The sequence below is a fragment of the Aptenodytes patagonicus genome, chromosome 13 (assembly GCF_965638725.1).
Source record: "Aptenodytes patagonicus chromosome 13, bAptPat1.pri.cur, whole genome shotgun sequence".
Taxonomy (NCBI): Eukaryota; Metazoa; Chordata; class Aves; order Sphenisciformes; family Spheniscidae; genus Aptenodytes; species Aptenodytes patagonicus.
Genome location: NC_134961.1, coordinates 13424650 through 13438857, shown reverse-complemented (window position 1 = coordinate 13438857; position 14208 = coordinate 13424650). Strand labels below are relative to the sequence as shown.

General features: G+C 36.5%; 1 protein-coding gene across 2 annotated transcripts in view; it reads left to right on the top strand.

Moving 5' to 3' along the window:
- Nucleotides 1–14208, top strand: part of VPS35L (VPS35 endosomal protein sorting factor like) — a 59604-nt gene that overhangs the window by 28282 nt on the left and 17114 nt on the right. For both annotated transcript variants that reach the window (XM_076350563.1, XM_076350564.1), the window contains 5 exons: nucleotides 244–324; nucleotides 2752–2815; nucleotides 4860–4958; nucleotides 6367–6444; nucleotides 7631–7745. In XM_076350563.1, the coding sequence (XP_076206678.1) occupies nucleotides 244–324; nucleotides 2752–2815; nucleotides 4860–4958; nucleotides 6367–6444; nucleotides 7631–7745 (437 nt within the window). The remainder of the gene's footprint in view (nucleotides 1–243; nucleotides 325–2751; nucleotides 2816–4859; nucleotides 4959–6366; nucleotides 6445–7630; nucleotides 7746–14208) is intronic.

Genomic DNA, 14208 nt, shown 5'->3' with positions numbered 1-14208 from the left:
GTGGCTTGGCAGTAAAGCTCCGTGTATTAAGATAGTATTTCTTGACTGGCATTTGTTGGAATTGTACGTCTATTAACCATGTGATCTTTGGAGTTCTGTTGGTTAAAAAATTAATATAAAACTTCTGTAGTGTCATACAATGCTGATGATTGGAATTATGCATTAAATGGGTGTTATTCTATTAATTGTTTTTTATTTTGACAGAGCAGGATTTTTCATCACTTTTTCTAAAACATTTTGTAGGCATCAGCAGGAATCTACAAAGGATCCTGTTATACTCAATGCTCTTCTGCATGTCTGCAAGACGATGCATGATTCTGTGAAGTAAGATTAACTTTACTCATACTAATAACTATCGTTTATGCAAAGTTTGGCTGCTTGGTGTACAGTTTCACATTTTTGAGGCTGTTTGTTTCATAGTGGATTAAGACATGAATCCAATTAGTGGTGAGGGAAGAGCTGTGCAGTGAAGTGGCAGCATGTACTATTTGCTCTTTAATTACTGCTTTATTTTGAATACTGAAGCAGAATTTTGAAAGGAAAGTAGCAAGTTTTGCAGAGTTTTCTAGTGAAGCAGAGACACTAAACAATCCAATCTTTTAAAAATATTTTTGAGAGTGAAACCAATGTAATCTTGAGTTATAGTGAATAATAAACTATTTTTGAGATTTAAGTGAATATGTAGCTATTAAAGCACAGATTGCCATACTCAATTACACCTTTTTTTGGGCCACTTCTTTCAGCCATTACAAAGGGGTGTGAAATCTTTAAAAGGACACCTGGAAGATCTCTAGGAACTTGAGTAGGGAAAGCTAGAACAGAGGAGAAGCTCTTGAATCATCTATGTCTTTCCCCTAAATCCTTCTCTTTTCCCCTTGACTTTGAGTGCTGAGGTTGTTAGGGATCCTGGGTGCCCTGTTGCACCCTCACTGTTTGAATAGGCATTGTGCAATGTGGAAAAGAGTTGTTTCTAGGTAACTTGCAAAAATCACAGAGGTCTGTGTCTGCTTGAAAATGGAGCCAGAATCATAATGCTGCAAATTTTAGATCTTAAGAGCAAAGATCTCCTTTTTTCTTCTGTTTTGGGTTGAGTAGAATTGTAAGGGCACAGTTTCTTTTGGCACTCTGAGCCCAGAGCGTCTTAGTATGGCAAACACTGTAAAGGAACTTGTAACTTTCTCAGCCTTGATATACCATGAATGCAAGATTTATTGCCAATAAAGAAGTCAGATTTGGCATGTAATTCCAATTTATACAGCTAGAGTGCTTTATTTTGGGTTAGAGCACCTTATTTGGCTGTATGTTGCACTAAAAGCCACTTCAGCCCTTAAATAGAACAATATATGGAAGCTAAAACAGCTTATTGAAAAAAATTAAGCAGTTTATGGCGATCCATATTTAGTGCTTCCTCTGATGTTTTGCCAAAACAATTTGATAGTTTACTGGGATCCTTAAACTCCCTTAAACCAGCAGTTCTTTTAGCTGAGATAAGATGGTGTACATAGTTAGCTTGCTTCTGTTGTGTCATCTCTTATTGGTGAATCATCGTAAATGCTATCTTAAAGTAACTCCTGCATCTATTTTTACATCCTGGTTCAGGAAACTCCCAACCCATTGTGTAGGGCTCGCTGACCCCCGTAACAGCTGTTCGGAGGATAACAGCCTTTAGACTGGTAGAGGTCTGATTCAGAATTGAACTGGAAATCTATAACTGACCCGGAGGTCTCATTACAAGTCTTCAGAGCCTTTCAGAGCACATCAGTTGACTCTTTTGATTGGCAATGCACTAATGAGCTAATCATGCTGAGATTTTCTTTCCTCCTTTACTGAATTTGTATAATAGAACTATTATTCTCTTCCCATCTGGTGTCTGAGCTAGGAAATTGGTAACTGATATACTAAAGGTCAAAGCTGGAGACAAGTATATAATAGTAAAAGGATAAAATTGTATTTTAATTGTAATTTAACTTTTTGTTCATCCATTTTCAGTGAAACAGGTTTGACTTATTGGATTTTCATGTGATGTAAATTTGTTTAAAACCAGATTTGGACTCTTGCTATAGAATAGGTATCTGTGATAATCTTGAAACTCTTTTTATGTATCAGTTTAGTTCAGTTCTTACTAAAACATCAAAAAGGCAGCACTGTAACAAGGTGATGTTAATTATTTTTTAAATTATGTGGCAGGGTTAGTAAAAAGAAAAAAACCCCACCAAACCAAAACCCCAAACAAAACAATAAACTAATGTTGTTTCTAAAATAAATACATTAACTATTACATATACTATTCAAAGTGTATTTTAAAAGCTTTTCCCCTTAAATAGGATAACTTTCTTCTAAGAATAGATTTACTAATTTCTTTAGGTTTTTATAATCAGTTCCTACTCAAGTTCTCATGTTGTAATACAAGATTGTAAGCCATTTGCTTGCTAGAGTAAAGAACATGAGCTTAGCTTCCTTCTCCTCGTGCCAAAATCTGAGTTTCTGTAAAATCTAAAGACACTCTTAGCAATTTTTACATTTTTTTTTTAAATTTGGAATTTAGTTTGGTGCATGGTTGACTTGGTGATAGTCATATTAAAATTAGTTTTATTGCTTTATAACTAGAATTACAAGCTTAGTGGTCTTAGTGTGCAATAAATATTTTGCGTGGACATAACGTTATATAAACTAGTATGTATCATTTGAACCTTTACAGATAAATAAGATAAGCAATATTCTAAAATTTACCATATAAATTTTCTCTTATAGTGCACTAACACTTGAGGATGAGAAAAGAATGTTAGCAGCTTTGATAAATGGATTCATAAAAATGGTGAGTGACAATTGTGTGCAACTGTTAGGGTGTACCTTATAGCTTGGATTTTCATGAGATCCCCATGAGAAACAGGTGCCTATGTAGCTGAATCAGAGACTGTGTGTCTGACTTGCGCAAAAGACTGTTGAAAACCCCAACCGGTGTATTTTAGTGAAATAAGTATGCATGTGTTGAAAGAAATATCATACAGTGTTGAAGCTGACATGATGCAATATGAGAGTTTAAAGTGCGCGTGTTGTTTATTTAATCATATTTTCTGCTAGTCTTTTAAATCTCATGTAAAACATGGTAAGTATTTAAAAGTTAAACAGCAATTAAAGTCTTGCCTATTATAGCATCAGAGAGGTCACTGATTTATGTGAATGAAGTTCCACTACCCAGCTCTAAATGGAACCAATACCAGCTTTGAAAAACACAAAATAAATGTAACTTGTATGTTATTCTTATATTTGTGTATCGTAATTTACAAATAAGATAATTTCTATCATCAAATTAGTAGCCCCACAAAAACTCCAGTTGTTTTGTCTTTAAATTAGTTTTTAACCCTTCCCTCCCTCGTATCCCAGTAAAATCTTTTGTTCTTGTCTGCTGTGTTTGAGATGTCAGGTTGTTTTAGGGAGATGTTCTCAAGCTTTTTTTATTCTCTAACCAGGTACTCTTGATGCTTGGCTTTTCTTTCATGTAGTCGGAGCTGACAGGCTTTGTCTCTACTTGTCCTCTTTGTTCTTTGTTGCAATTCTATGAATTTATCTCTAGATGGTTGCTTTCTCTTCAGCTATAATAATTTGCTATTTAATATGTTTTAATATAATTTTGCTTTATATGCAGTATAATATTGTATAATTTCCTTTAGGAGGATTTCCCACATTGAATAATATTTGATGTGGCTTTATAGTCTTGGTTTAGGGGGAAAAAAAAATCCCATAGCAGCAAAATGACTAGTTATAAATTTTAAACCAGCACACATTAAGGTGTGGAGGGAAAAGCAGCTGCAACAGTCATTCTTACAGTCAGGCTTTTTTGTGGAAAATGTTATATTTTTAGAAAGGTTTTCTTTTGAGACTAGGACTCAAGAATCAGCAGTTGCACAAATAGAGGAAAGGCGAAGACAGTTGCCTGTAACGTAAGAAGCAATCCTTTGTTTTCTGGTGCAGTTCCTTTGATCTTGCACTGTATGAATTAAATGTAATTTTTATTTTAATTCTGTAAAAACTTCTTTTGCATGTGGCTTGAGAAATAATAAATAATGCAACCTTTACTTCTATTAGAAAAAAATTCCATTTGAGTACATAAATGTAGACTGCCTGGAGACTGTTTCTCTTGCTAGGCTTTTAATTGACAGTTGAGACACTCCAGCTGACAGCACTTGGTTTTTTAAAATCTTGAGGGTTGGAAGTAAGGTGTTCTCACACAAGGGTTGTTTTTGACTTCTCTTCTTTCCTGCCAGCATGCAAGGTTGCAGGCTTTTGCCATACTATATAAGCATTTATTTATTAACCAAACTCAAGGAAAACCTGCTTTTCTTATTGGTATATCTAGTTAGGAAAATACTAATTTCTCTTGGAGGCCCTTTAGCAACTAGAAATTACAGGAATCTGAATACAGATTCACTGACTTATTTCTGTTTTTCTGGGGTTTTTTTTGTTTTGCTTTTTGAGTATGAACTATACCAAGCCTTTGTCCCTGTTCCATAAAAAAATCAAGAGTTCTGCTAGTTTTGAAAACACTTCACAAATCTAGGATTTAAATTTTGTTTTCTTGGTAAATACTTGATCTGTAAAGTAGAAGATCATGTGGAGTATGGACAAAAAGCTCCAGCAAAACTTTCAAGTTTCCCTGAAGGTTAAGTATTGGAAAGCAGACAGGTAAAAGGACAGAGATTCTCCAGGTGCTATTTTGCTGTTAATGGTGGGTTTTTTTCTTACCAATATATGGGGATTTTGACTTTTGAATATCTGTGGTTTATCTGCATGCAGTTTTATATTTCTTAAAGTTAATGGCCTACAGTGGTAAAATCTAGGGGATTTTTTGTCTTTTATAGGTTTCATTTGGCCGTGACTTTGAACAACAGCTGAGTTTCTATGTTGAAGCCAGGTCAATGTTTTGCAATCTGGAGCCTGTTCTAGTCCAGTTGATTCATGTAAGCTACAGTTTATCTACATTACCTTAATAAGTGGGGATATATTTGCAGTTCTCCCATTCCCTGCCCAGATTATTGGTCTATGTCAAAATAATCTGAAGTCTTTTTATCACATGTTTTTAAAGTAGACTTTGATCTCATCTCTCATTTTATCACCCTAAACTCTCTGAAGTTCTTGCTTGGCAGGCATGCATGGTATCATTGCAACAAAGAAAACTGTCTATCTTGCAAGAGATTTCATGTCTAATAAAATAAATGGCACTTTTGTGCATTCAGAATATGGGTTCTGTCTTCTATAATCCTCCATCTAGGAGAGATTAGACTGTGTCTGGCTGCAGATACAGGCAGAGTCCTGCTGTGATTGGGAAGGTTAATCTCTTTTCTGTATTGAGTCACATGTCAGGTGAGCATTAGCTGCATCTGATTCCTTTGCAACATTGTATCTTCTCTTAAATCCTTTTAGTGTTTTGGTTTTTTTTTTTTTAGTAAGTGTGTTAGCTAGAAATCATGATTTTTGCACCAGGAAGGGGGTGATGACAGCACTATATCTGGGAAGCAAGGTGCCGTGGTTTAACCCCAGCCCGCAACTAAGCACCACACAGCCACTCGCTCACTCACTCCCAGTGGGATGGGGGAGAGAACTGGAAGAGTAGAAGTGAGAAAACTCGTGGGTTGAGATAAAGACAGTTTAATTGGTAAAGCAAAAGCGGCGCACGCAAGCAAAACAAGGCATTCATTCACTCCTTCCCATCGGCAGGCAGGTGTTCAGCCATCCCCAGGAAAGCCGGGCTCCATCATGTGTAACGGTGACTTGGGAAGACAAACGCCATCACTCCGAACGTCCCCCCCTCCTCCTTCTTCCCCCAGCTTTGTATGCTGAGCATGACGTCATATGGTGTGGGATATCCCTGTGGTCAGTTGGGGTCAGCTGTCCCGGCTGTGTCCCCTCCCAGCTTCTTTTGCACCCCCAGCACTCACTGGTGGGGTGGGGTGAGAGGCAGAAAAGGCCTTGACTTTGTGCAAGCACTGCTCAGCAACAATGAAAACATCCCTGTGTTATCAACACTGTTTCCAGCACAAATCCAAAACATAGCCCCATACCAGCTACTCTGAAGAAAATTAACTCTGTCCCAGCCAAAACCAGCACACAAGGGATGATCCAAAGCCTTGAATAAATCAACAAGTCTACCTTCACAAACCTTCAGCGTCATACTTACTTTAAGGAACAGTCACTGAAATTCTCCAAGTAAAAACTGAATAGTACAGTGAGGGCACACCATATCAGGGTCCCTTTTGACAGTTTCTGTTCTCTAAATGCATGCAGTAAAACATGCAGTTTGTTATTTGCTGCTGACCTAATAAATCTGTGCATTTTTCTTAATGATTTGCTTTTGGTTTTTATGTGTAGTCTGTGAACCAGCTAGCAATGGAAACAAGAAAGGTGATGAAAGGAAATCATTCCAGAAAGACTGCTGCATTTGTCAGGGTAGGTCTGACTCTAATAAAGTTTGAACCTGCCTTCTTAGCAGATAATACTATCTGCTGCCACCTAAGTTTATAATTTTTGCAAAAACAATATGTTGGTATTTTTTGACACTCTTTGTAGTCTCATTTTCTCTTGTTACCATTGATCTTTACTCTCTAAAGCCAAATGCTGCTGTTTAAGAAAAAAAAAGACCCAAAGCATCTAATGGCAACTTTGTGTTAAAAAAGAACAAGAAGATTGACTCCCTCTCCAAAGGAAGGTTCATTGGAGAGGTGTCTGAGTGAATTCTAGAAAGCTCAGCTTTTCAAATTGTATTTGAAATAAAATACTTAACTTCTATGTAACTCAATCACAGAGAGAATGGGAGATAGAGGGAAAAGAATGTATTTAAACTTCTGTCTCATAATATCAGTGTTGATATGCTGAAATCAGTATTTGAATTTCAAATTAAGTGCTTCTTTCAGCTTTAGTGCCTCTGGGTCTGTGCAGATATGGTCCAGTGAGCTTTGATCTATGCACAGGCTATGCAAGTTGCTTGTGTTCCCTTCTTCTCACCTGAAACATAGCAACTAAGATGTCTTCATCTTCATGTGTTGTGAAGGTGTTTGCATATGCTGCCATTCATTAATGGATTTTTGTTCACGGCACCTGTGCGCGATGTCCTGGACAAAGGATAGGTAGGGTGACACTGGCCAACTTCTGTATGCCTGGGAGCCACTCGCTCCATCTAGATGTTTGGGCTGTTCCAGCAAGTCTCAAGCTGCAGCATGCTGCACTATATCTGCTTCCTCCCACATCTACACAATGCACCTGCTTTGACCAGTTTGACAGATGGATTGTCCCTGTGGACCAGTAGTCTGCTTTTCTAGTTAGATTTTGGTCTTGAGCTACAAGCTGGTTACTTGAGGAGAGAGGAACTCTTTGAGCTAGAGTCATAGAGTAAGTTTTGAGCTAATCTACTCATAATAATAATTAATAATAATAAATATTGTTATAATTATTGAAATAATAATGAGAAATTTGAAGCTGCTGATTTTGGACTTTACATAATATTTGCTTTTTATTGAAAGTCTTTCCCAAAACTGATTTACAGATCTCGATTCCTAATCATGTATAAAATCAGTAATGATTGCTGTAACTCTGAGTCTGGAATTTTCTTCAGTTTCATTTTTTTAATTTGCTTTAGGCTTGTGTTGCCTTCTGCTTCATTACAATTCCATCTCTGAGCAGTATCTTCACACGTCTTAATCTGTATCTACACTCTGGACAGGTTGCTCTGGCAAATCAGTGCCTTTCACAAGGTAAGGCACGAATTTGTCTACTTAAAGGTTCTCTTATTTCAGAAATATTTCTAGCTGTGAATAATAACTTCGTTGAAATCATAAGTCATATAAGTATATTTATGATGTAATTAAAATACAGCCCTGTTTCAAGCACTGTTACAGTGAAAACGCGTCATCTTAAAGCAACTCTTCAATTCTAACGCTAATCCTGTGATCTAAATAACCAAGACAGCTGACTCTAGTTGACATAGTCATGGCTTTGAGGTAGGTTGTCCTAAATTACTTAGAAATTATGGAAAGCATGGAATGTTTTTCCCCTGCATAATTATGCAAGCACTCTAATCACAAATAATGTGCTTTATTATAACTGGGAAAAGAAACTAGTTCATCTGTGTAGTGGTTCACAGGCTGACAAAATCCTGCAGCGAGCTGGAAAAGAATTAAAACTCAGGTCAATGACACCAGAAACTTGCTATCAAAGCACATGTGTGATAAACGCTTAGCTAAGAAAATATGCCACTATATCAGAGTGAAACAATGGAGTAATACCAGATAATATGGAGAATGAAAAATATGTTTTCTTTTTTTGATCTGAATTACTGATTGAATCAGGGCCTGAGTACAGTTTTTAACCATCCTGTTAGCTCAGTCTTAAGTAATTGGAAATTCTGACAAAAAGTGATCTGGGGGGAAAAAATGGAGCTACTCTGGCACCAGAATGAGCATCAAGTCTGCATCACCATTTAATATGATCTTGTTCCTATTCATATCACAAATGGAAGACAGTTACCTACTCTGAAAGTCTTCTCATACTTTTAACTGTTTGTAGTATCTTTCTTTTCCTTTTTAAAGTGATGTCATTCTACCTTGTTTTGCAATTTTAATACTGACTTTAAATGTCTGCTCTCCAATGGTAAATGCTTTTCCTTTACATGTTTTTAGTGGAGCTGTGAGAGTAATAAATTGGATTACTTTGCAACATCTTTTGTTGTGGCTATTAATTCTTTGTTTTAGCTCTGTGCTTCTTCACAAGAGCTTGTTTTCCAAGCTCTGCATTTACCAGTAAGTTCTAGCTGCACAAACAAGCTGACTTAGGATGCTGATTAAGACTTTTTAGTACAGGGTGACTGTTGTATTTCTTTGTTTTGAATCTGATGCTGCCCATATAGCAAAGCAGAGGGATTTAGATTAAAGCTGGCTGTTGTGTCCAAGTATGTTGTGCAAATAAAAGATCTGCAAAGTCTGTTGTTGTGCAATTAGTATTGTGCGGTTTCTTTGTAGATAACAGAGCTTACCAAAAATGGACTAGCTTTTTCTTCCTGTTTTATTTAATTGTCCAGCTTACCTTATTCTTTGTATCAATTTTTGTTACTGTTGCTGTGTTGCAGTGCATCTCTTGTTGGAAATAAATCCAAAGCAGTTTTTCTGTAATACTCGGTCTTTAAGGACTATGCCCTGCCCATGTTGGGATCAACTCTTTGATTTAATAATCTTTCAATTTATAAACTGCTTTTCCACTATTTTTGTGATCCAAGTCTTCTCTGAGTGAGACTCCTGGACCCCAACAATCATCCAGATTTTTCAGTGTGAGAGTTTAACAATGTGCACAGCTGTTGTTTGACATGTGAACACAGTGCACTCACTAAACAATGAATAGGATCCCCATTCTGAAATCTTTTAAGACAGCGGGTATATGCAAAGTATTACGAACTCAGTATCTAAAATGCATATTTATTAACCACTCTCTCCTGAATTTTAGACCCACAAGCTAGATAGAGGAGAATTTGGTCCATCTCAGCTTTTGCTGAAATGAAGCATGTGCAAAACTGCTGTTCAGTAACTCACCTCGTTTACCAAGGTTTTATTATTATACACTTTTTTTCTTCCTTAGAAAAGCTATTTTGGGCATAATTTGTATTCAGAGACATGTCACTCGCATGAGTGATTTAGCATGTGTTAACCAGTTAGGCAACAGTGACACTAGTCTTGAGAGATTTTTTTGTGCATATTCTGGTGTATTGTAGTCAGATAACATGTCCTTGAAAGTTACTTTTAACACAGTTTAATCCGTATCTCAACTGAATGCATTTCATGTGTATAAGTATTGATTAATTCATAGCAGCAAATTTAAATCCAGTCAGCTAACTGATGCCAATTAGACACTGATCTACTGAAACCAATGCAGCATGAAGTGAAGTTTTAAGAGTGTGCAATTAATGATAGCATTAGGCTAGGAAGTGAAATTGTGCCTTGCGTGTAACCTTTATTTCATGCTGATTGGAATTAGCTTAATCAGTTTAAAATTGGGAAGAGAAATAAAACTGAAAGGTAATGTACCTGATCTGATAGCTCAGTCAGTAGTGGGGCATGCATGTGTGCATGTGCGTGCAGTTTCTTTTTAAAGATTCCAGCTGTTGTTCTTAGCGAGTTAAATTCTTGGATTTTTTTTAAATTTTAAGTTCCTACAGGCAGTCTAGCTATTTCAGTGAATTGAGTTTTCACTTAAACATACAACAAAATTGAATTTCACAGGATAGACTTCTGTTGGCAATAGGAAGATTTCTCTAAATTGCCAATGTATCTAACTTGAAAAAGGAGTAAAATTACCTATTGGGGTAGATAAGGGGGAATTTAAAAGATTGTTTTTTTTATAAAGAGGATGTGTGGGTCATAACAGTAAATAAAGTTTGCAAAACTGAGGATTGCACTGATAAACTACCAGCAACTGGAGAGCCACAGCTAATCTGCTTATAGCTGGAGGAGTTTGAGTTTTGCCTCATTCCCAATCTCAAGGGGCAGCAGAAGTAGGAGACCATCAGTCCTAGTGTCTCACTGTTCCAATTTCCTCTATCAAATCAGAGCCTTGCCTGCTGGGATTTGACACACTGTTAATCAAAGCAACGGTGTGGTGCTTGTTTGAACTCACCCAAATACTTTAGTATTAGAAATCTGTAATTGTAATTTTTCTTGGAATAGATTTTCTTTAATACAATGGAATTGGGACAGAAACGTGAATTTATAGGCTCATGGAAAGTCCAATATTAATACAGTGATGGATGTCTGTCCAGGTATGCTGTTCAATGTGTATTAAACATGACTACTGTCTCTCTTGTCTCCAGGTCCCAAGAGGTGCTTTAAATAAAATGAATCTGTAATTAAGTTCAGGACGTTTTAGGTGATTTTGTCCTGGATGCATATTTTGTACCTTTGGAGAGCCTATTAAGAGTCCACCTTAGAAAGGAGGATGCTAGATTTTAGTGATGTGCTTTTCTTTTTTTTTTTTTTTTTTTTTTAACTGAGCCACAGAACGCTGCACACTGCCAACATAGAATAATAAATTCGCATCGGTCATGCTTTCTGTCATAGGGAGTGCTTGGGCTAAATTGAGATTAAATGCATGCTCCATTATGTCACTCTTCTGGATTTTTGAGATATAGGTGGTATTTTAATTGCACATATTTCCTCCCCATGGAAATGCTGCTTTTGTCTGTCAGAGAACAGACAGCATGATTTTAATTGTTGGTCACAGCATTCAGCAGGTGGGTAGAGATGACACAACTTTCTGGTAATGTATGTTCAATGGCATTTTTATCTTAAAGGCTGTGAAATCCTTGCCTCACTTCAGAAGTAACATGCTGAGTGAATAAAGTAATTCAACTGGTTCTGTGTGACTAATTTCACTGGGATATTGTCAAACATAAAAATTTATTAAAAATGGAAAGTCTTTGTCCCCCAAATCAACTGACACAGATCTTTATTTTGTTTGGCAAATACAGATTTTAATTCTGAAGCATACAGTGCTTAATGTACTTCTAAATATTTGTTCTGTTCTTCAAATGTAGCTGAAACACAGTTTCACTAGTAGATTGCAAAAGGAATTTCTTTTTCTCCTTCAGAAAATGTTACTTTTCCATGAATGTTCTCTAGATGAGACAGGCTTCAGCCACACTTTGGAGAAAGTATAGTATGGAATATCTAATAAGTAATTTTTAATCATAGTCTAATAATGTTTTAGTGTATTTTCTCAGTAGCATTAGATAACAATTTTTAGTATTCCTTCCTAATCTCCTAAAATCTTTATAGATATGAAGAATATAGAGAAAATTTGAGGTAAAGAATTTGGAGAAATAAGAACCTGAAGAGGTTTTCTCAGTTACAGATTTTGGGACTTCTTGGCTCACGCTTCTCTCGTGAGATCAGTATATGCTGTCTCTGTTATCTTTTTAGATACTGTTTTCCTTGAAGGCAGCAAAGTAGCTTTGGGAGAAACTGATAAGATACTGTTTTCCTTACTAGTAATACTAAATGTTGCTTTATGTGAACAAAATTATGACTTGTACTGTTACCGGGGATTTCCATAGCTGGAAACTTCTCCCATTCACTGAGCTTTTTCTGGTTCCTCTCTTTATCCCAGCCAATAGCTTTTCCATATGATTTGAGAGAGATGACATCTCTGCCTCTGTAAGCTTTTCAGAATAGCATTTTGTATCAGTTTGTTAGTTCTTCAAGTCTGTCTAGCCCATGACCTGTTTTTGAAAGTGTCTAGTAGCATCTACTAAGGGAACATGCAGGAAACAATAATGTAGAATGATGCTTTCTAGCTTTCAGCTGCAGGTGGTCTAAATACATCCTTCAACAGAGGTCGCATATGGACCACGGTATTTAATAAAACAGATGCACCAATTCTTAGGAATTTAATTCTTTATCAATTTTTACTTTGGCCTTTGTAACTTCATGTGACACTGAGTTCCACAGTTACATGCTACTTCGAAATCTACTACTTAGGGATTTATTTCTGTATGTTTTTTTAAATGTTAGTTGAGTGTTTCAGTGCATGCAGCTGATCTACTAGTGATACTGTGAAAAATTCAGTCATTCTTGGTTCATTTTCTTCATGTTACCTATGAGATGTTGGAGTTCATAAGTTCCTGAAGAATTTGTATATTCTTTTCTAATAAGGAAATGGTTCCGTGCCTTAGCACCTTTTTAATCATCTTTTTATCCTTTTGGAAATGGGAAGGTCATGACTGTATTCCAGGTATAAATGCACGACAGCTGTATAAATGATACAGTGACACCTAAGTTTTCCATTACTGTCCTAATGATTCTTATAATTGCCTTGCCTTTTCGACAGCTGTTTAGGATGTAGTTTTCAGGAAACCATCTACAATGACTCCAAAATCTTTCATGAGTGTAAATAGCCTATTTGGAGCTTATCTTTCTATAGTTATAGCAAGGGCTGTTTCTTTCCCCGCATGCCTTACTAATATTAGATTTCATCTGCTGCTTTATTGCTTAGAATCATGAGATCCATCTGCAATGCTTTGCAGTCGCGTTCCAGACTAGTCTGCAAACATTGTCACCTCCCAGCTCATTGTAAGGACATGTCTCTCTGCAAAATCTTAGGGAACGCTGTAGTCATTTCACTCCACTGTGAAAACTTTTTATTCCCGCTCCTCTCCCCCTCCACCCCATCCTTTATTAAGTTATGAATTCTCAGGAGGACTTTCCTCCTTGTCTTTTGTCAGCTTAGTTGTTTTAAGAGCCTTTTGTATGAGGGACATTGTTAAATGTTTTTTAAAAATCTAAGTATTTGCATTGGCTGGGTTACTTTTAAACACAGACTTGCTGGTTCTTTGGAAGACTTGAGAGACTCCTGAGGAATGATTTCTCTCTGCAAAAACCATATTGACTCTTCAGTGTTGTATCATGTTTTTCCATGTGTCTGCTTGTTTGATTCCCCCCCCCCCCCCCCCCCCCACCTCATAATAATCAGGAGAAACTACAGTATTTAACTATAGCATTTATTATTTCAAGGTTTCCAGTATTACTAATGGAGCTCTCTTTAAAGACTGCTGATGATACTTTACCTCACGGTCTTTAGGGATTACATGGAATTTACAGAGGCATGCTGAAATTTGTGGTTGGGTTTGGTTGGGGTTTTTTTTGGGGGGTGGGGTATGTTGCATTTACTGATTACAGCTTAAGAATAAAATATCTAGTATCCAGTGTTCTTGCTCATACTGTATGATCTCCTTGTGCGAATCTTCCCTTCCACTTATGCCTCTGTATGCATTTGTCTGGAAGTACTAAGGCCTTGCTAACAGTCTATAATCAAGCTATTTCTAAAACTAGCACTAGCAAGCTTCATCCGCATAATTACCTTTTTATCTGCAGCTAATTTATAGTATGAATTAACATAGTACATTCCAGTTCACCAAGCAGCAGTGCATTAATTTTCTTATTTCATCTTTGTTACTTCAGATAATTTTTTGTAGTTTCTGGATTGGAAGTGATGTGAAGAGGGTTTTAAGACTGAGAATGTTCAATAGCTCAAGGGAAAAACACATTTCAACAATGTGGCAAAACTCTCACAGTGACCTCAGCAATGTGAGGAGAAAGAGTTCTAAATGTTTGCAATGCTTGATTGTCAAAACAGTAATGCATTAATTTATTTAACAGAAGAAAAAAGGCAACAAAA